Here is a 25,105-nt window from a genome sequence, read left to right on the forward strand (position 1 = left end):
CAAACGTCACAGTGTAAACAACTATATTATTTAAAATTCTATTTGTTAACTGAAAGTCTGGGAGAGTTGTACCCTACTCTCCCGCGGCTCTATTACCCCCTCCCCCCAGTTGTTCAATAATATCTGGCGAATGCTCCACTTCAGTTGTTCGAAGTGGAGTCGTTTGGGTTTCGGAGGTTTGAGGGTTCCCTGTTAATTCCCGGGTAAAATAATATAAAAATTTAAATTTGTTTTGACTCAAGTACCCCAGTTCAACTGTGCTACTATATAAAATAGTTAAAAAATCATCAAAAAACTCATCAATATTAAAAGGTACTTCATGCTATCGTCCCATAGTGAATTGTCTTGAAACTCCAGTGGCGGTGTTAGAATTGGTTCTTCCTCTTCTTCACTGGACGGAGAGTAGGGGACCAATGCAAACTATAAAGGAAAAAATTGCTTATTTTCAGTGTTCAAATCAGCCCTACTGTTTTTAAAATATGGATTATTATTGCTTAATAACATTTGGTTCTTTCAACTGAAAGAAAATCCAACTTAATATAAGATGAATACAATCTAAAATGCCACTTTACATGGAAGGCGACAATTTGATTGTTTATTTTCAGTGTTAAAAAATTTTTTTTTTCGACGCTTTTCGGAGCCACATCGCTTCCCTGACCCGCGGCGCATCCCCCCACGCGCCCCTGACTCGGGGCGCATCCCTTTGGCACTTACCTAACCCGTGGTACATCCCCCAACGCTCCCCTGTCACGTGGTGGATCTCGGTGGCACTTCCCTGCCCCTGGGCGCTTCCCCCCACTCCTCCCCTGACTCGGGGTGCATCCCTGTGTCACTTTCCTGCCCCGTGGCGCCGCCCCCGGCACTTCCCTGACTAGTGGCGCCACCCTGTGGCCCGTCCCTGCCCCATGGTGCATCCCCTGGCGCTTCCCTAACCTTGCCCCCACAGCACTTCCCGGACCCACCGGCTCCGCGGCCCCCGGTTATTTACATAATGTCCCAAAAAAGTTGAAATATTTCTAATTCCATACAGGTTCGGTGAACTCTTCATTAGCTCACAATTATTGTAGACCACCGCGCTAGTGTTCCGATTTCCAAGCCTGAACTTCAGACGAGAAAACAGTACAATTAAATGCTGTAAACCGTTAACTCAGTATATCGTCAACAATGTTTCCCCATCACTAAAATATTGGCAAGGGTTTGTAAGATTGAAGGCTATTTTAAAATATCCTTGCGTAAATTACGGGATCCATATGTGACAAATAGATAAATGTGAATAATCTCACTCAGTTCCTTCTCTTGAAACTTTGTGATATTCAATTGTGAAAAATAGGGGATTTTGAGTTTCAAATGGTGAGCATTAATTGACTAGAAATTACCCATGAAAAATATTCGCTTATGAGGTAGCAGCGAAGAGATAGGGGTGAATGCATAGAAAATAGCAAAGATTAGAAAAAAAAGCATTTTGAGTTTCAAAGGGTGATTATTAATAGAAATTAGCTAAAAATATTCGCTTATGAGATATCGAAGAGATAGTAAAGATTAGAAAAGAGTGGTTTCTCTGCAAAAAATTACATTTAGATATGTAATATGAGGTTAATATCTCACAGAGATAAGTTTATATTGGGATTGAAAAGGACTAAAAATTGGAAGAAATAGAAAGGTAGGAGAAAATGCTTACATTTGCATAATCCCTCTGGACTTGGGCACCCGAAGGACCAGGTAGTGCGTGTTGGAGGGCGGACGGGGTGGCGGCGCTATGTTCTTGCGCGACTGGGCTAGCAATGTTATGATCTTGCATAGGTTCGGCAGGGTTCACCATATTATAAGAAGCCGCCCACTCTCTCTTTAACTTTCTGCCAGGCTGCATTGGGGCTGGCACTGATGGGGATGCATCACCATCTCTGGCTTTCTTGGAAGGAGGGGGCACGCATTCTTCATAGTTTGCCTTAAAAAGAAGAGAAAAAATCAGTTTCAAAATAATTTGCCCCTTTTTACAGAAAGAAAGTTATTAACTACAATTTTGTTTAGACAAAGCATTGCATTTTAGTAAAGCAAAAAAACCATATTCTCTCCCCCTAAATTTAGGAAAATTAACCCACCCTAATTCTACCCTCTCATTGAGTTAATCATGTGTTTTATTCAAGCGAAAGCCATATCTTACTACCTTTTATTCAAATGTTATAGCTAAAATCACTAAATGACGAAGAAGCACTTAAGGTAAGAAACAATTATCTTTTCTATTTTGTCACTATTAAAAGTGCTAATCCCCTCCCCAACAAAAAATCCTGGATTCACGCTCCCCTCCCGGGAATATAAAAGAAACTTTATCGAAAGAAAGCCTGAAAAAAATTAAAAACATGCCTATAGACGCAACGCATATATTTACACATTAGTTTTCTTGTCAAAGGGTATACATATCTACACAACGAATCACCCCTCTTACTTCTCATGCGAAGAAACAGTTTGTTTTCATTTTAAAATGATGGCGATAGAATTGAGGCATGGCCCCCTCCCCCTTTCGCCAATGTCCTAAATATATTGTTAGATCTTAATTTGAAAATAACGAGATTTCACCGGTTCTCCAAAAAGAGATTGTATATGCCTGCGCTTAATAAATTGCAATTGTCTGCATGAAACCGTTTTAATTTGATAGGAGAAAAACATCCCATTTTGATCTGAGAAACCTTCTACAGGAAGTGCTTTAAAAAGGGTGACAGCTAATTTTAGGCCTCGCGCTGGAGCATTATGTCAAAACCAGAGCAATATTTTCATTAAAAATTGACAGAAGTCAGTGATCGCTTTAGCTGGAAATATAGAAGGAAGGAATTTAACGAAATGGTATTTCTTTTTGCGTGAATTTGATTGTAAAACAATGGTGGGGGGGGGATTTAGCTGGAAATATAGAAGGAAGTAATTTAACGAAATGGTATTTCTTTTTGTGAGAATTTGATTGTAAAACAATGGTGGGGGGGGGTTTAGGTTTTGAGGGTAAAAGAAAATATTTTATGTATTTAATTTTGACGGAGAAACAGTTCCTTTTGACTTTGGCTGCCGCGCTCGTAAACACATAGGAAAAAGGGTCAGAGCTAATTATAGGCCTCGCGCTGGAGCATTATGTCAAAACCAGAGCGATATTTTCATTAAAAATTGACAGAAGTCAGTGATCGCTTTAGCTGGAAATATAGAAGGAAGGAATTTATCAAAATGGTATTTCTTTTTGCGAGAATTTGGGGTTGTAAGACAATGGGGGATGGGGTTAGGTTTTGAGGGTAAAAGAATATATTTTATGTTTTCCTAGTGAGTATAAAGATTGTAAAGTGATGTTTGTATTGTATGTGGGGGGGGGGTTTACTCGAATATAGTAGAGGGTAACCACGGAAAACAATTTTATTTTGAAAATAAAAATAATGAAAACAGAACTTACATGGTAAATTGAAGTTGCCAAGGCTTCAAGTTCATCAATAATTTCATGTGTTCTATCCATTGTGTCACAATACTTTCTGATAATTTAATCACATTGCATGTCCGTTATATACGAAATCTCAAGGGCGAATTGTTATGCAACGGAGAAAATCATATGTAACAAGCCCTCTGATTGGCTGAGAAGGAGGATGTATCCGACTCGCTGATTGGCTGAGAAGGAAACACGTGATCTAACTGTTTCCGGGAAAGTCATAACATTTGCTGAGAGCAACAATAACAAATACTATTTCTGGACACCATGACATTCACGATCGATTACACAATCAAGTTCCCGGAAATTCACTTCCCCTTCGAGTCCTAGATCAATAACATTGTTCCCGTTAGAATTCAATGCGCTTGTGCAACCTTCGCCCCGGAGTTATTACGCATAGAAACATCAAATAAATCGACCTTGGAAAAAGAGGTCATTGACCGATTACGCAATCTTTCTCCCTAGGGAGGCTATGCCCTTATTTGGAGCCCTGTCAGTATTCTATGACCATAAAAGGAGCCCTGACACGAGTGGTACCCCCATCTCTACTAATGACCCACTTCTGAAGTTTATATGACCACCTCTTACATAAAAACTTGTATGTCCCCGGGGCATAACTTAAAACACTTGCCCAAGGACTCTGGGTGGCTTTGTCAACCCCAGAGTTTTTGTTATCTGCCTTTTGAACTATCAATGGCAATCTAAAAAAATTTATCAGGCACATTTTAGGAAAAGAGTGTGTGGGGGGTGTCCTCCATTCACTGATGATGATTCTTAAAAGGTAACTAGAACTTTCAATTTTCATTCAAATAAGTCATCTCTGAAGTTTATACGACCACCCCTTCCATAAACTTTATATAGCCCCAGGGAATAATTTACAATAATAGCCCCCGAACTCTGGGGGGTTGTGTAGACCCTGGAAGTTTCGCTATTTGATCTTTAAAGTATTTTGAACAAAATGGCTATATCAAAATTTTTATCATATGCTTTCAGGAAAAAAGCGCTCTGGGGGTGAGGGGGCTTGCTGCCCTCAGATCACTTTTTATTCTTAATAAAGGCACTAGAATTCTGATTTACAATCGAATAAGCCCCCTCCGAAGTTTATCCGACCATCCCTTCCATAAGCACCTTATATGTCCCTGGGGCATAATTATTTACAACACTTGCCCCCGAGTTCCGGGGGGATGCGTTATCCCTGGAGTTTTTGCCGTATGATATTTGGTCTATTTTTAACAAAACGGCTATATAAAAAAAATCGATCGGACCTATTTGGGGAAAAAAGATGACGTATTTGGGGAAAGGAGGGGGACTAGTTGCCATCGTATCACATTTGACTCTTACAAACAAAACATAACTTTCAATTTCTAATCATTTGAGTTCCCCCCCCCCCGAAGTTTATACGACCACTTTTTCCAAAAAAAAAACTCTATATACCCCAGGGCATAAGTTACAACCCTTCCCCCGGGCTCGGGGGGTTACGTTTATCCTGAAGTTTTGTTATCTGATCGTTAGACTATTTCAAAGAAATTGGCCATCTCAAATTTTGATCAAAAGCATTTTGAGAAATGAGAGTGTGTGTGTGGGGGGATTGATGCCCTCCGATCACTTTTGACTCATAAAAAGATAATTAGAACTTTCAATCAAATGACCCACCCTTACAGAATAACTTTTATGACCCCGGGGCATAACTTAGAACATTTTCGCCAGGGCTCTGGCTATCTCAAAATTTTATTAAGTGCGTTTGGGGAAAAAAGGCAGGGGGGGAGCTATTTTCCCTCCGATCTTTTTTAACTCTTAAAAAGTGAAGTTTTAGCTTCCAATCGAATGAGCCCCCTCTGAAGTTTATGCGGTCACCCCCTTCATAAGAACCATATATGCTCCTAGGACATAACTTAATACACCTTCCCCCAGGCCCTGGGGGGTTTTGTCGATCGTGGAGTTTCTTTTATCTTATTTTGAACTATTTTTACAAAATGGCTATATCAAATTTTGTATCGGATGTATTTGGGAAAAACACGGGGGGGGGAGGCTAGTTGCCCTTCGATCACTTTTGACTCTTAAAAAGTGCACTAGAAATTCCGATTTCCAATTAAATGACCCGCCCTTCGAAGCTTATACGACCACCCGTTCCATACGAAGTGCCTCTGGAAAAATAATAAATAATAAAACATCGAAGCCTTATGGCGTGGGTGGGGCTATTGCCCTCTGATCTCTTTTGACTCTTGAAAATTAAACTAGAACTTTCAACTTCCAATCGAATAAGCCCTCTCTGAAGTTATACGAGTATTCCTTCCATAAGAACCATATATTCCCCCAGGGTATAAGTAATAAAGCATGTTGTGCCGACACCTGAGTTACGATTATCTGACCTTTGAACTATTTTTGACAGAATGACTATGTCAAAGCTTTATATGATACTTTTGGGGGAAGAAGTCGGGGGGAGGGGGGGGGGGTAATTGCCTTCCGATCTCTTTTGAGTCTTAAAAAGAGAACTAAAAGTTTACATTTCAAATCAAATGAGCCCTCTCTGAAGTTTGCACGAGCATCCCTTCCATAAGAACCATATATGCCCCAGAGTATAACTTACAAAGCCTGCCTCCGGACCCTGGGGGGGTGTGTTGACACCAGAGTTTTGTTATCTGACTTTTGAAGTATTACCAAAATTACTTTATTAACAAAATGACTATCTTAGAATTTTCATCTGATGCATTTGGGCAAAAACGAGCGTGGAGGGAGGGAGAGGGGACTAGATGGCCTCCGATCACTTTTGACTCTTGAAAAGGGCACTAGAACTTCCGGTTTCCATATGAAGTGCCTCTGGAAAAAAAATAATAGTGAAACATTGGAGCCGTATGGCCTTTAAAATAGGCAACGCGATACAGTTGCCGTTGATAGAGAATGGTCGACGGTTACTTAAACTTGTAAAAGTTTTAAGTAGACATTTCTTTCGCTATAACATATTTAAAAAGGCATTAAAAAGGTGTTCTTTTTAACTGCATATCACCACCCTCATTTTTTGTATTCACCTTTTTGACTCTCTTCTACATTACAATTAAATGTCCTTCGAACGATCATTTGCCTTGCTTTGTTTACTGTAACTACGTGTTTAATAATATTGTAAATGAAAACAGCAAAAGTTTTGTTTGTTTTCATTAATTGCCATTCAGTTTCCAATCAATTCAATAATTCATTAATTTGGGTACGATTAAGCTATGATTAACCAATCTGAAATAGAAATACACGATACATCTAATTTCAGCTATTAATTAAAAACAAACTTTCAAAAAAAGAAGTTTTTCAAAGAAAAGTAAAGGCCATATTAAACTTAAGATCAGCAGATACAAATATCTGTTAAAATTCAAACTAGAAACGACAAGAAATTACTATTGAAGAATAAATGAAACTCAAAATACAACAGAAATTAAATAAACAATTATAACAAGCAAACATACAATAGGTACTAATATAAATGAATAAATAAATCTTAAAAGGACTGAAACTTAAATTGAATATGCAAATTAAGCTTGAAACAAACAGGAATCTCTAAAAACAAGAATTTGGGTTTTGCCTCCTTCTCTCACTGTAAAAGTCTAAGATAGAAGGAGGCAAAACCAAAACTCTTGTTTGTAGTGATTATTGTTCGTTTCAAGCTGGATTTGTATATTCAATTTAAGTTTCACTCGTTTTAAGATTTATTTATTCATTTATATTAGTACCTATTGTATGTTTGTTTGCTATGATTGTTTATTTAATTATCTTTTCGTTTTGGGTTTCATTTATTCTTTTATAGTAATTTCTTGTAATTTATTCATTTATATTAGTGCTTGTTGATTTTTTTGTGGTAAAGTGATGGTTTTAGGGCGAAGTTGTTGTTGTTGCCTTTATTTCTCCCTTTATAGGGGAAATAAACTATGGCCCTAAGGTAATTAAATTTTGGTAGCGTGCCTTAGGCTGTAACCTGACTAATGAGTCGTACCAGCTGGGTATATTCGAGGGACTAAATGTAGATTGTAGAGAGGCTGGCTATAATACAATACTTTTTTTCAGTTAACATACACTAGTACAAGGTTTACTAATATATATATATATATATATATATATATATATATATATATATATATATATATATATATATATATATATATATATATATATATATATATATATATATATATATATATATATATATATATATATATATATATATATATATTCATCAACTACACCACTGACGCACATAGCTAGGAAGTGGTAATTTCTCAATTTCCTTTTAAGCATACACCTGCCAGGACATGTCACTTATCTTAATAAAAAGTGGTATTTCTAAACTTTTGTAGGGAGGGTCGTATCCTCAAAGACCTAATTTCCAGAACTTTCAACTACTTTGAAAAAATGGCTATCTCAAAAGTTTTGATTGGATGTATTTGGGGAAAAGGTGGGCGTAAGAGGGGGGTTAGTTCCCCTCCAATCACTTTTGACTGTTAAAAAGGGCAGTAGCCTAGCCCTTTGAATTTCCAATCGAATAAGCCTTTTTTGAAGTTTCTACGACAACACTTTCTATAAAAACCTTATATGCCCCTAGGGCATAACTTACAACACTTGCCCTGATGGCTGTGGGGGAGTGTCCTCCTCAAAAACATAATTTCTATCAGGAAATCAACAACGATGAACAAAATGACTATCTAAAAATTTGATTGGATGTGTTTGTGGAAATGGTGGGGGTGGAAGGGGTGTTAGTTCCTTCCAATTACTTTCGATTATTAAAAAGGGCACGAGCCATTCCAATTTCCAATCGAATGAGAACTTTTCAAATTATACGACAACTCCTTCGATACGAAGTGCCCTGATCTAAGACCAAGAAACCAAAAAATAATAATACATTGTGCCAACATCGTTCTTTACTTAGGCAGCGCTATTGCGCTACCTATGATGTAGCTATATCCAAAATTTAATCGGACGCATTTGGGTAAAAGAGTGTTGGCGGAGGGGTGGGGGGAGGGCTAGTACAATCGGATCACTTTTGACTCTTAAAAATGAATTAGAATATTCAATTTCTGATCATTTGAGTCCCCTCCGATGTTTATACGACCACTTCTTCCATAGGAGCTTTATATACCTCCAGGGCATAAATTACAACCCTTCCCCCGGACTCTAGGGGGAAAGTTGTGTTGACCCCGAAGTTTTGTTATAATGAACGTTGGACTACTTCAAACAAACTGGCAATCTCAATTTGATCAAATGCATTTGCGGAAAACAGTGTGTGTGTGTGTGGGGGGGGGGGGTATATACCCTCCAATCCCTTTTTATTCATAAAAAGGTAACTAGAACTTTCAATTTCCAATCAAATGAGTCCCCTCTGAAGTTTATACGAACTCCCCTTACGTAAAACCCTTATATGCCCCCGGGAATAACTTAAAACACTTACCCCCGCACTCTGGGTGTTTGTGTCGACTCCAGAGTTTTTACTATCGGATTTTTGAACTATTTTTAACAAAATGGTCATCTCGAACTTTTTATCGGATGGGTTTTGGGGAAAATGAGAGGGGGGTAGTTGCCCTTCAGTCTCTTTTGACTCTTTAAAAGTGAACTTTCAATTTCAAATCAAATGAGCCCTCTCTAATGATTATACGAGCTTTCCTTCTATAACAACCATATATACCCCCAGGGCATGACTTATAACGCCCGCCCCTGCGCTCTGGGGGGCTATGTTGACCCCAGATATTTTATTATGTGCCCTGGAGATTTTATTTAGGGCTCAAACGAGCCCTCTCTGAAGCTTATACGAGCATCCCTTCCATAAGAACCAGATATGCCCCCAGGGCATAACCTAAAATGCCTGCCCCCGGCTCCTGGGGAGTTTTGTTGAAACCGCAGTTTTTATTATCTGATGTTTGAAGTATTTTTAATAAAATGGCCATCTCAAAATAAAAAAGGCGTAGGGGGGGCTATTTACCCTCTGATCAATTTTGACTCTTAAAAAGTGAACTAGAACTTTCAATTTCCAATGAAATGAGCCCTCTCTGAAATTTATACGAACATTCATTCAATAAGAACGGTATATTCCTCCAAGGCATAACTTACAACACCTGCCCCCGGACCCTGGGGTTTTGTCGACCTTGGAGTTCTTATTATCAGATGTTTGAACTATTTTTAACAAAATGGCTATCTCAAAATTTTTATCAGATAGGTTTGGAAAAAAAGGGCGTGGGGGGCTGAGTGTCCTCTGATTTCTTTTGACTCTTAAAAAGTGAACTAGAATTTTCAATTTTTATTCCAATGAGCCTTCTCTGAAGGTTATACGAGCTGCCCTTCTATAAGAACCATATATGCCCCACGGCAAAACTTACAACACCTGACACCGAGCCCTGGGAGGTTTTGTTGACCCCGTAGTTTTTATCATCTGATTTTTCAACTATTTTTAAAAAAATGACTATCTCAAAATTTTTATTGGATGGGTTTGGGGGAAAAGGGCAGGGGGGGCTAGTTGCCGTCTGATCTCATTTGACTCTTAAAAACTGAACTAAAACTTTCAATTTCCAACCAAAGAAGCCCTCTCTGAAGTTTATACGAGCATCCCTTCTATAAGAACCATATATGCCCCCAGGGTCTAACTTACAACGCCGGCCCCAGGCTCTCGGGGGTTTTGTCGACCCCAGAGTTTTTATTATCTGATGTTTGAACCTTGTCTGTCTGTCTTGTCTGTCTGTCTGTCTGTCTGTCCGAACTATTTTAAACAAAATGACTGTCTCAAAAATTTTATCTGATGAGTTTGGGAAAAAAGGTCTTGGGGGGGGGGGGGGCTAGTTGCCCTCTGATCTCTTTTGATTCTTATAAAGTGAACTAGAACTTTCAATTTCCAGCCAAATGAGCCTTCTCTCAAGTTTATACGAGCATCCCTTCTATAAGAACCATATATGTCCCCAGGGCATAACTTAAAACACCTACCCCCAGGGCCTGGGGCTAGTGTCGACCCCGGAGTTTTTGTTATATGATCTTTGAACTTTTACTAAATGGCTATCCCAATATTGGAATGGCTATGTATATCGGATGTATTTGGGGAAAAAAAGGCGTGGGGGGGGTAGTTGTCCTCCGATCACTTTTGACTCTTAAAGAGGGCACTAGTACTTTCGATTTCCAATCGAATGCGCCCACTCTGAAGTTTATATGATGACCTCTTCCATCTGAAGTTCCTCAGGGGAAAAAAACATCGGAGCCGTATGACTTTTACTATAGGCAATGCTATATTGTTGCCTCTGGTAAACACCAACAAAAATTCAAAAAGGTATTTAGTCGCTTTAAGTAAAGTTAGCAAATATAAAAATCTTGAACTAAATTAATTTGTCTTAAAATTGTTAGAAAACACTCGCACGCCTAATGAGAAATTGGAACGAGATAAACTAAACTTGCTTGCATTAAAAGGTGTGCCTATGCTTGATATTTTTTTCTCTCTCCTCTCATCTCTATATTTCTTGAAATCAGATCTGTGTTCAGGTGCGTTTTCCTTTAGTTTCTTACTTACTTGTAAACCCACTGCTTATAAATATTCATGCTTTATTAATTGAGTAATGTCCAGCGTAAAATTATATCAAGATTATAGCCAAGAAACCAGAGAAATGAACATATAAAAGTATTTTTTTTTTCCAGGACGACAATGACTCCGATCCAGAGAGAACTAATCGCGAAGGACGCTTTATCGAGGAATTCCCAACTTACAACAGGGAGAAAGAGATTGCTCGGATTGCGACAGAAGCTAAGGAAAACGCTTGGGAGGCAGAATTACTTCTCGTAATCTATTTAACTACTTCTTGTCTCTTAATAGATCCTAAAGTCATCAATTATATTGCTTTTATTTCCCCATGGAGCTTTCTTCGGAGATATCTCAGGTTGCTAGACTTTGTTGTTTATCTTTAACTGTAAGTTCGTTGCACATAAGAGTTGCACTACTTTTCTGAAAGGCTCAGAGGTTCTTGGGTTAAAATTAGCCAAATTTTTAAACTGGTAAAGCGCGTGATTATATATCTTTTCAACAAGTTACTAAGGACAGTTTTTTTTTTTTTTTTTTTTTTTACAAATTCAAATTAATTTATTTAGCATAAAAAAAAATACATACAAATTTACAGCGGCCATCTACAAAAACCCGAAGGTTTGTTTACGATGGCTGCAAATCCATCAAACAGTTCGTGGTAACGAACTGTAAGTAAGGAGCGACCCGGCTCAATGGTAACCGAAACTCTAAAAAATAGAATTTTGATACCAATAGATACATCAAAAAAATTAGTTTTTAATTTTGATTTCAAATATATAAGTTTCATCAAGTTTAATCTTACCTATCAAAAGTTACGTGCCTGACAAAATTTGGCTGATTTTCGAAAAAAGGGGGAAAGACCCCCTAAATTTCATAGAATCTTAATGAAAATCACACCATCATATTAAGCGTATTAGAGAACCCTACTTTAGAGGTTTCAAGCTCCTATCTACAAAAATGTGGAATTTTGCATTTTTTGCCAGAAGAAAGATCACGGATCCGTGTTCATTTGTTTTTTTTCTTTTACCCAGGGGTTAACCTATCGACCCAATGGTCCTAGAATATTGGAAGAGGGCTTATTCGAACGAAAACTAAAAGTTCCAGTGCCCTTTTTGAGTGACCAAAAATATTGGAGGGCCACAAGGCCCCCTCCCACGCTAATTTTTTTCCCAAAGTCACCTGATCAAAATTTTGAGATAACCATTTGGTTCAGCATAGTCGAAAATCTAATAAATATGTCTTTTACCATGACTTGATCCCCCACAGTTCCCAGGGGAAGGGCTGCAAGTTATGAACTTTGCCCATTGCTTACATATTGTATTGGTTATTGGGAAGTATACAGACATTTTCAGGAAGAATTTTTTTCTGGTGGGGGGAGGGGGCTGGAGGAGGGGGTTACTCGGGAAAATCTTTCCGTGGAGGATGTTTCTTTGGGGTAAGGGACATTTCTATGAAGGGGGCGCCGGATTTCCAAGCATTATTTAAAAAGCGATCAGAAATTAAATTTAAAAAAACTAGTTTTTTCAACTGAAAGTAAGAAGCAACATTAGAACTTAAAATGAACAGAAATCATTACGTATATGAGGGGGTTCTCCCCCAAGTCAAGACCTCGGTGTTTACGGTACAGTTTTTTTTGTGCTTTAAAAAGAGCTATCTATTCTATTTAAAAGGCCTTTGTGATTCAGGGGTGTGTGCCTTAAAATTTTTTTTAACTTTTAACGTAAAGAGCGTGGTATTGACTAAGGGGAGAACACCATCATTTACGTAATAACCTATACGTAATAAAAATAAAAAAAAACAAGCGATACAGCTCAATAGTAAGCCAAACTTTTAAAAACGGAACTTTGATGTCAATAAAGGTATCAAAAGAATGGGCTTATAATGCTGATTCTAAATATATGAATTTTATTAAGTTTAGTATTACTCATCAAAGCCTATGAGCCTGAGAAAACTTACCTGCTTTTTTAAAGAGGGGGGAAACATCCCCTAAAAGGGGACAAATTTTAATGAAAATCACACTGTTAGATTCAGCATATCAGAAAACCCTATAACATAGGTTTCATGCTCATATCTGCAAAAATATGCAACCTTCTGTTTTTCGCCAGAAGAAAAAAATACGAATATAGAAGTTCGTTACGTAAGTTGATTTGTAAATTACGTCAGAACCAAATTTAGAGACAGCCATTTAGCAAAAGAAAAGTAAAATTTTTATGCAAATTTTGTTTACTTATTCAATGACGGCGAGCCAAAATAAAAGCTGCATTAACTAAAAAACGATCAGAAATTAAATAAAAAAAACAAGTTTTTTAAACTGAAAGTAAGGAGCGACATTAAAACTTAAAACGAACAGAAATTATTCCGTATATGAAAGGGGCTGTCCCCTCCTCAACGCCTCGCTCTTTACGCTAAGGTTTGACTTTGTCTCTAAGTTTATTTTTTAAAACAATAAAAAACTTTAGCGTAAAGAGCGAGGCGTTGAGGAGGGGGCAGCCCCTTTCATATACGAAATAATTTCTGTTCGTTTTAAGTTTTAATGTCGCTTCTTACTTTCAGTTTAAAAAACTTGTTTTTTTTATTTAATTATTATAAAGCTCTACATCCACATAATAACTATCTCTTTACGGGGAAAAATCAGCACTTGAACTAAATCAACATAAAGAACATCTCCTACTCTAAAAGGATTACACTCTAGAAATCGCAAGTGAGAAATATCACATATCATCCTTAAAACATCCACTCAAAAAAAAAACAAAAAAAAAAAAAAAAAAAAAATAAAAAAAAAATGAGATACATCTAACTAAATCAACTATGACAAAATCAATAAGTATCATCTAGGCTATAGAGCCGACTCCATGCGCTTTGGCTGGGTAATTTCGCGAAAATGCGACCATTATCTGTCCAAACAATTTTCATATCAAACATTAATCAAATTCAAAAATCTAATTATTGAGATTATAACCCAAAAGGTAACGCTTCAATCTACTCTTGAGCTGGCTTACATTATCAACTTGTCTAATAGCATCCGGGAGGGAATTCCACGACCCCGGTCCCGCAAAACGAAGCAGAAACGCAGCACGTTGAGTATTCCGGAGCTCCGATGCAAGGTCATTCGCATTTCTAGTCTCACAACAGTGATAATATGAGTTAGCTTTAAAAATTTGCCAAAATACCTCCGGTGAACACTTATTCAAACATTGATAAAAAAAAATTGCTAACTGGTAATCCCGTAACTGATAAATATTTAAAATTTTTAAACTTGTAAAGCAATTCAACGTGCTATTTTCAAACTGAATATAATTACCTAAAATACGAACTATTTTCAGTGAACTTAGCTTATAACTTGAGGCCTTCCGGTGTTCCATAATTGACATGCTGACATTGGTTCTAGGCGTTTACCCCCCCCCCCTGGCGATTACCCCCCCCCCCCCCCAGAAAATACCCCCCGGAAAATACCCACCCGCGGAAAATAACCCGTGAAAAATAAGGCTTTCCAAATTTGAGAATTTTATTTTAGTTTAATTTTTTTAATTTCCGTAGGGGGAAGGAATTTTGGTACTTGTGTATTATGCGCCACTCACTCTAAGTTTACGCTGTGTAGAATTCGAGAACACACCGTTTTTTTAGTTTCTTCGTTACTTTAGAAATAAATTTGGGCTACAGATTTGCACATTAGAGGGAGGGAGGGGTAAAGTATAGCGGGTCTGCATGCAAAATGAGTTTGGTACAATTATTCTGCATATTAGATAGATAGATAATTAAGTGTATTTTAAAGCCAAATATACGGCCATGAAAACAGTTAAATAACCCAAATGAATATAGTTAATGGGGGTGTTTAAGCCCTGGGAAATACCCCAACGCGGAAAATCCTTCCCACCCGGAAAATGTCCCCCTCACGAAAAGTACCCTCCCCCCCAGAAAGTAAACCCCGCATAAAATAATCCCTTCTTAGAAAATACCCTCGCGGAAAATATCCACCCCCACCCCCCCCCCACCCTTGTGAAAAATAATATTTCTAAATTTAAAACTTTTATTTGTTTGTTTTTTTAGTATCGTTGAAAAGTGCTAAGGAACGGGAAAAAGAGGAATTTACACACCAGAAGTATCTTAAAAACTTAGAAAAAAAAATCCATTTGTGTTGAAAAGACTTCCATATGAACTTTTGCAATTTTTGGCAGTAGCGGGTGCCAAATTAAAAAAGAAAAATGAAGAAGAAAAATATAGGCGAACAATTGTCAAAATTAAACTAAAACATATGGCACCAAAAAGTTTAAGAAGGTTTGGCTATCCTTTGAAAGGATAGTTGGCTTTGGGAACCAACAAATTCTAAATTGTTTAAGTTTTTACGGACAAAAGCTTTGGCAAATGCTACGAGTTTGTTTTTCTAATCTTCCAAGTGTAAAACTACCACAAATCACCATGAACAAATAAATGAAACCCCAAACTAACAGAAATACAATAGATAGCCTACTCAAACTCAAAACGAGCAAAAATTAAAAGGCTGACCACACACATGTATTCTTCAGACCAGAAAATGATTTGCACTTAACTTTAAAAAAAAAAATAAATAAACCGTGTATTGTCAGTTTCATATAGATATTCTGATATCTATTACTTATAGTCTTAATGCTTCTTTATTTGTTAAAGTCAAAAAGTGAAAACATTTAAGATGTATTTTGTTTTCAGTAAACAGCAAATTATGTTCTGGTCTTAGGGAAGTGCGGAAGGTGTCAGGCCTACTCCTATTAATTGTTATCATTCTGAGTTCGATTCGGTTATTCGTTATGTTATCTGCTCGTTTCGGGGTTAATTTATTTATTGACTTTGATGTGCGGATCTATCACAAATGAAAAACAATTTGAACTTATTTATACTCTTTTTTGCCTTTACAAGGCTGTTTACTATTCTGTGACAAACTTGTTTTGTGGAAAACGTTTTTATGTTTATTTCCGTTCATTTTTTTATTGACAGGGCTAGTCTTTTTCAAATAAAAAATATTTTATATCTCTTTAATTTTTTTCTATTATACTCCATAGTTTTTACTTTGAAGATTATTTGACTTTATGTCTGCTCATTTTTGGTTTAATGAGGCTGTTTATTTTTCTTTAAAAAACGTATGTTTCCCATTAACAAATACTATCTGTAAATAATTAAATTTAAGAAAAAAAAGTTTTTCAACTGAAAGTGAGGAGCAACATCAAACCTTAAAACGAACAGAAATTATTATGTATATGAAAGGGATTGCCTCCTCCTCAAGACCTCGTTCTTTACGTTAAAGTTCTCTCTCCATGAAAAAATCCAATAGTTCTGTGTTATATGCCACTGACTCAAGATGATGATGTGAAAAACTCGAGAACAAACTGGTTTTTTCGTTACTTCAGAAAAAAATTTGGCCTATATATTTGTAGATTATGGGAGGGGGTGTAAGGTAGGTACAATTATTCTGCATATTATGAAGTAAGAATTGTTTTCTGACTTCCAACTATTCAGATACTTTAAACCCCCCCCCTTATATGCAAATATATAGCCCAAATTATATATTTCCCATATATTCTGTCACTAAACTCCTTCCCCCAGCGGAAATAAAAAAAAAACTCAAATAAAATTCTCAAATTTGGAAAGCCTTCTTTTTCGCGGGGGGGGGGTATTTACCGTCATTTCAGTATTGCAATGACATTGTCACCCTGGTCACAGTTATGTGAAAAAATTGAAGATTTTCATGTGTGGAAAAATTTACACTAAATTGCTTACAGAGCAAAAAAAACCTGATAATTACAAAAATATTTGTATATATTTTGGCAAGAGATTCCAACAATTTAAAAACCTTAAAAAAGAAAACCAAAAGTTTGAAGCTTAGTAGAAATCGTTGTTAGAAAAACATCATTACCGAATTTCTTTTCTTATAAGTATAAGCAATGTTTTTTAAGACATGAAAAAAAGTTGAAAAAGTTCAGTTCAGAATCGCTAAATTTATTATGTAAACAGCAAAAATATTTGTAGTGCATGAGCAATAATTTTAATGTTTCAATTCATACTAGAAAAATACCTGAAAGTTTTAAAATTACTTGGTTTTTTTTTTGTTAGATAAAATCAATTCGCAACGTGACTAAGCTTACAGTTTGAACGTAACAAGTTATATAATCTCAGTACGAAGACCCCAAAAACGATAATTTGCAATTATTACAAATGATGATTCTCTATTTTGACAAGAAATTACAACAATTCATAAACCTTAAAAAAGAAAGCCAAAATTTTGGAACTTAGTTCATATCGTTGTTAGAAATCTGACTAGCTTCAATAATCAAATATTTTTGAAAAAAACTGCAGTATGAAATGACATTAAATTGCGTAAAGAGCAAAACTGGTAATTGTCAAAATATTTATATGTATTTTAACAAGGGATTACAGCAATTCAAAAACCTTAAAAAAGAAAACCCTTTTGAACGCAATCGGCTATATAATTTCAGTAGGAAGGCCCACAAAAAAAAATTGGAATTGTTACAAATGATGATTTTCGATCTGGACGAGGGATTGCAATAATAAAAAAATTTTATAAAAGAAAAAAAAAAGTCAAAATCTTAGCACAGACCTCAGTTAAAACTCGGATGTGCCTAAATAACCGGATATCTTTGAACAGACCTCAGTAAAAAAAGATATTAAATTCCGTAAAGAGCAAAAAACTGGTAATTGGAAAAATATTGATATATATTTTAACAAGGGATTCCAACAATTCAAAAACCTTAAAAAAGAAAATCAAAAGTTTGAAGCTTAGTAGATATCGTCACTTGCTTTAATAATCAAATATCTTTGAAAAGACTAGTATGAAAAGACACCAAATTGTTCATGGTTAAAAGACAAGTGACAATTAGAATAGAGTCCATATATAGAAGCCTGCCGCGTGCCAACCGCTGGGGCCTAACGGCTGGTATTTGCAAAAATATGTGTTTGTATGTTAATATGAGATTACAACAATCCAAAGACCACCAAAATAAAAACCATAACTTTCATGTCTATCCAATATTTTTGTTAACAATCGGACATGCTTTAATAATCAAATATCTTTGAAAAGACTGAAATATGAAAAGACAGCAAATTGTCTCAAATTTTCTGCGGTCAGAAGACAAGCGACAATGAGAATCCACATATAGAAGCATGCCACGTGCCGAGTGCCGGGGCCCGGCGGCGAAGCCACTGGGCTCTCTGTACAATACATATAAACTAATTTAACTAATTTAAACTAATTTAGAGTAAATAAACTAATTTAGAGTAGGACTGTCTTGTAATCTCTCTAGCTGATTCTTTTCTTCCTTATGCTTGCTAAAGTTATGAATTACATCAGTTTATCCCCTTCCCCTATCACATGTTTTTCATTGAATATCGGTAAAATAAGCCCACATAAACAGCTCCCAACAAAGAGAAAAATGATGCTCATGCAATCTGAATGTTTCTTGCACAATTTTTCCCTTAATTATAATTGATTAGTTCCTAATCAAGTTGGCTATTAACCATCTAAGGAAAACTTGATTATTTAAGCCACTCTTGGAAATAGCCTTGTAATCTGTAGATGAAAGGGTACCTAGCAAATTGTAAAGAGTTTGTCAATCTAAACCTAAGCAATTTTCCTTAATTAGCTCAATGAAGATGTATTTTATCAAGTTCTAGCACTTGTCATTACTTCACGAAAAATATTCTTTTTTGTACTAGAGTAGATCTTAGCTAGTACCAAATCTAGTGGCGTATTCTGTGGTCCTATTTCTTAACTCAGTCTACGGAGCTGACTCTGTTGACTCAAATACAAAACCTAAAAATATGTCGGAAGATGTTATAAGCATTCAGGCAACAAACCACAGCAGAAATATATATATTGAACAGTAGCGAAAAGTTCTATGCTATACATTAAAGATTTTTGAAACACGTTAGCCTAAACCACTCTTCATGACTCCGACCTCACGCACGCGCAATGACAAATGTTTAGCGCAGCACAACAAACTTATGGGACCTATTGCTTTGACGGTTTAGGAACCGTCCCGAACTAGCGCGCTTTGATGTTGTATCATTTTTGGAAGAACTTTTCGCTATTGTTCGTTATATATTATTCTGCTGTGAAACAAATATATTGCTAGTATATGCCATGAGACTTCCCCTGCGTTCACAGGGCTAGGACATCAGTTTCATGACTTATCTAGATGTTAATCATAAAAACGGCCAAATTCAGGATCAAGATCGCTTATTTTACTTATTATTGTAAATAGGAGGACATATTATGCCCTATCCACTATATAGTCACACCTGTCGATGAAAAAAATATTATTAGGAATAACATGCGAATGATATTTATGAATGATATGGCCTTGATTTCATTGATGCACTTATATTGTAGAAGCAGATAATTGGAATGACAAGAGATTGTTTTGATCAACAGCACTGATCCATTCTTTACTTACACCAACATTGTCTATTCAAGCTATTGCATACAAACAAGGCCGTACCCAGGGGAGGGTGGTGACTGGGTTTCGACACCCCCCTTCACAAAAAAATTGGTTCGGCTTGTGAAAACGTAACAAAAATACATATAAACCAATTTTTGATGCGTTTTTAAAGTTTCTTTGTAACCTCACCCACCGAAAAAGAAAAATTCTCCCGAAAGAAAAATCCTGGACACGGATTTTCCAACTAATGTTTCGTCTTTGTGTCTTTATCCAGATTAATCTTATTACAGGTAGGAAAAATTTAGTTCCAAGTTTCCTTTTATAATTAAAAAAAAATATCTTGAATCGTTACTATGATTGATAAATCCCAAATTCAACGCTTGAACGCAGAACAGCAAACACCCGACAAAATACGAACGGGTTAGTTGGCGCTGTAATCGTGCGTTATTTTGACTTTATCTAGAAATGTTACTATAAGATGGTGCTGCAATAAGGTTAATAAAGCGTTGCCATTTTTTTTTAAGTAAATAATAGTTAAACATTTTAGTGGCACTGGTATTTCATTATGTCTTTTTCTAAACTGCTTTCCCAACCAAAGCAAATATGCTACTTATTTGTAATTATGAAATTGCTTATCTAGATGGTGTTCCTTCACTTTATAAATTCAAAATTTTCTTGAAAGTTTTTTGTTGGCATTTCCGCAGCTTTCACTATCGGCAACACCCCTTCATATTGACCAATCCCTAATTTTTAACCTTTTACGAGATTCTGCACCATTGTGCTAGCTATTTTGAGCGATTAAGTCACACACCAAGTGACTATACTTGTTTTGAACTTATTTGGATAACTAGTTATCTGATAAATGCAGACATGTTTGAATGCGTTTAAGGAATAGAAAAAGAAACTTTGGATAACATGATTTACTTCTGATCATCGTTTTAGTTTGAATCTACAACAAGCGGCTAGGTCTTCCGCCCCTAAGCAATTGATCAGGCTCGTATACAGCAAACAGGGGTAGAACAGAGCAAAGGGTTTAGATTCTTGGATTTTTGCTGCCTTTCTTTACATTAGTCTACTTTTGTACAGTTTTTCTCCTTCTTTTTTTCAATTTTTGTTCTTTTTACTTGTACCTCGGGACAAGGAAAAAAAAATGTGAAAGTGAAATCTCCTTTTAATATCAAAGAATAAAAAACGAAACAAAAGAAAAAGAGAATATTTTTTATTACAAGGCCAGCGAAAGTACTGGACGAAAGGAAAGGACATTTTGGGAGGAGAACCATCTCGCTTCGTTACTGCTATATGTTAAAGTTAGAAGGAAACGCGTTCACATTTTTTGAACAAAACAATTAAGATAAAAAACAAATAACGTGATAAGCAAGCAGAAAAACTAATAAAGGCCAAAATTGGAAGAACAAATAACCTAAAAAGGAAACAACGCGAAGAATAAAAAAAAATAACAACCAGATAAAATAAAATTACCAGAAGTAAAAATAGAAGCGAAAAATCCTACTTCTAAAAAAGCGAGCCTCTCACCAATGTTAGTAGCTTACTTTTCTTTTTTTTTTTTTTTAATGGCAGGATTATCTGACTTACGAAACAATCTTCATTTAATATTTGTTTTTCGAAGAAGCTTAAAATTTCCAAGAATGTCAAGAGACACTGGCATCAGAAGGGATCAGTCAACCTAATATGGTAAATTCGGTGGCATATTCACAGATAAATTAGGAAAAGGATAAATATAACATAATGTTTGTCCGGAGTAACATTACCTTCCAGACATCGGGTATCCAAATTATTTTTTTCTTACAAGACCTAAAAAATACACGAATACAAAAAAGAGCGATGTGAAAACTTAAAACGAGTTAAAATATTGTCAAACAGTTCGTGGTAACGAACTGTAAGTAAGGAGCGACGCAACTCAATAATAACCGAAACTCTAAGAAACAGAATTTTGATACCAATAGATACATCACAGAAAGTGGTAGATTATGCTTATTCCAAATATATAAATTTCATTAAGTTTAGTAGTACCCATCAAAAGCTATGAGCCTGAGAAAATTTGCATTGTTTTCGAAAAAGAGGGAAAATACACCTTAAAAGTCAAAGAATCTTAATGTAAATCACACCATCAGATTAAGCATATCGGAGAACTTTATTGCAGAGGTTTCAACCTCCTATATGCAAGAATATGGAATTTTCTAGTTTTTGCCAGAACAAAGATCACAGATGCGTGATTTTTTTTTTTTTTCTTTTTTAGGGGTTATGGTATCGACACAGAGGTTCAAGAATATTGGGAGAGAGCTCATTCGAACAGAAGCTAAAAAACGGAAATGAAAAACCTGTGGGGTTTTGCCATAGGGAGGGAAGTTTCCAAGGGGAAATTTCCAGGGGAAATTTTACAGTTGGACAATTTGCCATGATTCCTATACAAAATTCTTTTTAAAAGTCATGTTTTCTCTTTACCGTCTCAATTTTACGCTTGGAGAGGTTAAGGATAATTGTCCGGGGAATATTTTCCCCGGAATCGAATTGTCTAGATGATATTTCCTTGGGGTGGGGGATTTCTCCGTGGAGACGCAGCATTATTTCCAGGCATTATTTAAAAAACTATCAAAAATTAAATAGAAAAAACAAGTTTTTTTCAACTGAAAGTAAGGAGCAGTACTAAAAATTTAAATAAAACAGGAATTAATATGTATATGAAGGGTGCCCCCCCCCCAACTCAACACCTCGCTCATTACGTTAAAGTTTGAATTTTGCCCCATTTCTTTAAGAACGACTCCTGAAACACAAGGGCTGTGTTCATGAGCCAAAGGAAAACAAAGAGATGTTATTATAAATAAACAGATAAAACCAAACCAAAACAGAAAGTAAAGTAGATAATCAATCCAAATTTCAAAAGGACTAAAATTACCACAAATAAGAGTTGGGCTGTCACTTGCCTCGCAACCACGCAAAGGCACGATCATTATTTTCGCTTAACTTAAAACATCATTTATTTTAAAATCATCAGATTTTTGTGTCAAAACATCCTAAAAAAAATAATAATAATAAATAAAAGGTCATTAACAAGAGCGGCTTGAATCCTGAAAAAGTGCCACTTGGCCATTTTAAACGTTGAACAAATTTTCCAGAGATATCAAGCACAGTCTGTTTTTCTTTATCTTATCTACTCAGTAAAAAAAAATAATAATAAAAGGAGAAAAATCGCTAAGAACTCTTTAACTTTCAAGACGATGGTCAAGATGGGCCTTATCCTGGAAAAGTTTCAGTTAATCATCTTAAAGTAACACAAAGCTTCCTGAAACATTGAGTATTATCTTATTTTTCCTTTTTTTATTTATTCAGGAAAAAACAGGAAATCTTAAAGGACTCTCTGCATTTCTAGGCGATGGCGAAGAGCGATCCTAATCCTGAAAAAGTGCCACTTAACCGACTTAAAGTAACAAGAATATCCGAGAAACATCGAGTATCGTCTTCAGAAGTTAAAGCTAGGATCGAAGGATCTCTTGCTCAATTAGAAAACAAAAATAATCTTGAGGACAAACGATCAGAGTTGCAAGAGTAAGGTGAAACTAGGTAAAAAAATCTTGATCTAGCGTCAAAAGGTGAGACTCGAGTGAAGTTGACCAAAGTGACAAACTTCCTTGCGAAATCTTGTAATGTAATGATTTTACTTTCATGTATGTTCTAATCAGATTTAAAATTTTAATTAAACAATTTTTGCACATCTCAGAGAAGCTCTAGAAGTACCTCCTGACTGGGACTGGGCACACGCCTGAGGGGTGGAGAGAAAGGGTTTTTGCGGTTGATTTTCAAAAGGATCTTTATATAGTTACCCTCTTCCCTCACAATCGTCCAACATTCTCTAAATGGGGCTTGAAATCTTGCTATAGGATTAAGAAGAATGTGGACCAGCAGGGTTGCCAACTTGCACACTTTTCCTGTAAAATACACTGTTTTTTACCTCAGATGGGAAACGTAAGAATGAAAATCACTTTTTTGTATGTTAATTTTTATTCCCTCTGAATGTCAGTAGTTGGTAACTTTGTCAGAAGTGTAATTAACCCAAGGAACGGGGTTACCAACTTGAACACTTTTCATTTGAGATGTACTCTTTTATACCTCTGAGGTGATGTACAAGCTTTGTCAGCCATACACGCTAAGAAACCTAAGAAAAGCTAAAAAACTTAGACACCGTCATCAATGGCACCATCAAAGAAGAAATCCTTTAACCCCCACCGTTATTTGAATATGTAACTGTTATCCAGTCTGTAATAACTTTATATATTAACCCTTTACCATGGTTTTGAAATAAATTAAAACTGATTGTATGTTCTAAAAGTCAGAGAGCGTGTTTTCCCTGATTTTCTTTGATTTAATACATTGGTAGTAAAATTTCACTGATTTGGAATTAGTCATATCATCTTACAGTGTGTACTATTTTTAATTAATGATTATAAGAAATAGATATTTTTAAAACATGCATATATGTAGTTTTCTCTTTCTTTGGTTCTTTCACATTTCAACATAGATTTGTCATTAATTTTGTACTAAATGTTTTTATTATCCACGAAATTGTATGAACAAGATTTTGCTATGAATATAAACTTTTAATTTTGCTTTATAACTTACATTTTTATATCTTGTTTGTATGTAATGCACGTTTCATTTCTTTATTAAAATCTAATTCAGATTTCTGTTTAACTTCATTATTATTAATTAAAGGTTTCATTAAGAAGGTAACTGAATTAGTGGTACTGTAACTCAATATTAGTGTTGACTTCAGGCGCAATCTGCATGACTGAATTGAGTCATTAAAACTTCAAATCAACTTAGATTTTTTTTTAGAATCAAATCTAGAAATATACGAAAGAATTTAACTCTCAAATTACTGCATTTACGAATGTATTCCCTAAAAATCACTGTAGACTGCAGAGTCTTCTTTTTCCAAACATGAAACACATTTGATACCGCGTCTAAAGACTCTGAACTGTGTCGTCACAGCCTAGTTCAGTTGCTACTCGGCCTTCAACAGGTTTTTCCATAGGCATATCGTGATATATATATCAGAATCGCGCATACGCGAAGGTAGAGTATGAATCTTGTGTGGTTTTAAATGTGTTTCACATTTTTTAACGGAGAGTATAGCCTTTGTCGATACTGTATATTCTGTCTACTATCCTAAGAATATGGTTTCATGTTAGAAAAGAGAAAAAATAATCCTATCGATTGCCATATACTTTTTATAAAAGCCACTATATATATATATATATATATATATATATATATATATATATATATATATATATATATATATATATATATATATATATATATATATATATATATATATATATATATATATATATATATATATATATATATATATATATATATATATATATATATATATATATATATATATATATATATATATATATATATATATATATATATATATATTATATATATATATATATATATATATATATATATATATATATATATATATATATATATATATATATATATATATATATATATATATATATATATATATATATATATATATATATATATATATATATATATATATATATATATATATATATATATATATATATATTGTACCAGGAGGGCGGCGGCTCCGCCACCGGCCCCTGGTACTCGGCACGCGGCAGGCTTCTATATATGGAT

The 25,105-nt window shown here is 35.3% G+C and overlaps 1 protein-coding gene across 3 annotated transcripts in view; it reads left to right on the top strand.

Moving 5' to 3' along the window:
- LOC148951004 (serine/threonine-protein kinase 32A) overlaps positions 1 to 24,041 on the top strand; it is a 368,633-nt gene extending 344,592 nt beyond the window's left edge. For all 3 annotated transcript variants that reach the window (XM_089090551.1, XM_089090550.1, XM_089090549.1), the window contains 2 exons: positions 11,099 to 11,239; positions 22,794 to 24,041. In XM_089090551.1, coding sequence (XP_088946677.1) covers positions 11,099 to 11,239; positions 22,794 to 22,973 — 321 coding nt within the window. In that variant the 3' untranslated portion in view covers positions 22,974 to 24,041. The remainder of the gene's footprint in view (positions 1 to 11,098; positions 11,240 to 22,793) is intronic.
- Positions 24,042 to 25,105: the final 1,064 nt, after the last annotated feature.

Source organism: Artemia sp. Qi Xiang Cuo, chromosome 6 (genome assembly GCF_049724085.1).
Source record: "Artemia sp. Qi Xiang Cuo chromosome 6, ASM4972408v1, whole genome shotgun sequence".
NCBI classification, from domain to species: Eukaryota; Metazoa; Arthropoda; class Branchiopoda; order Anostraca; family Artemiidae; genus Artemia; species Artemia sp. Qi Xiang Cuo.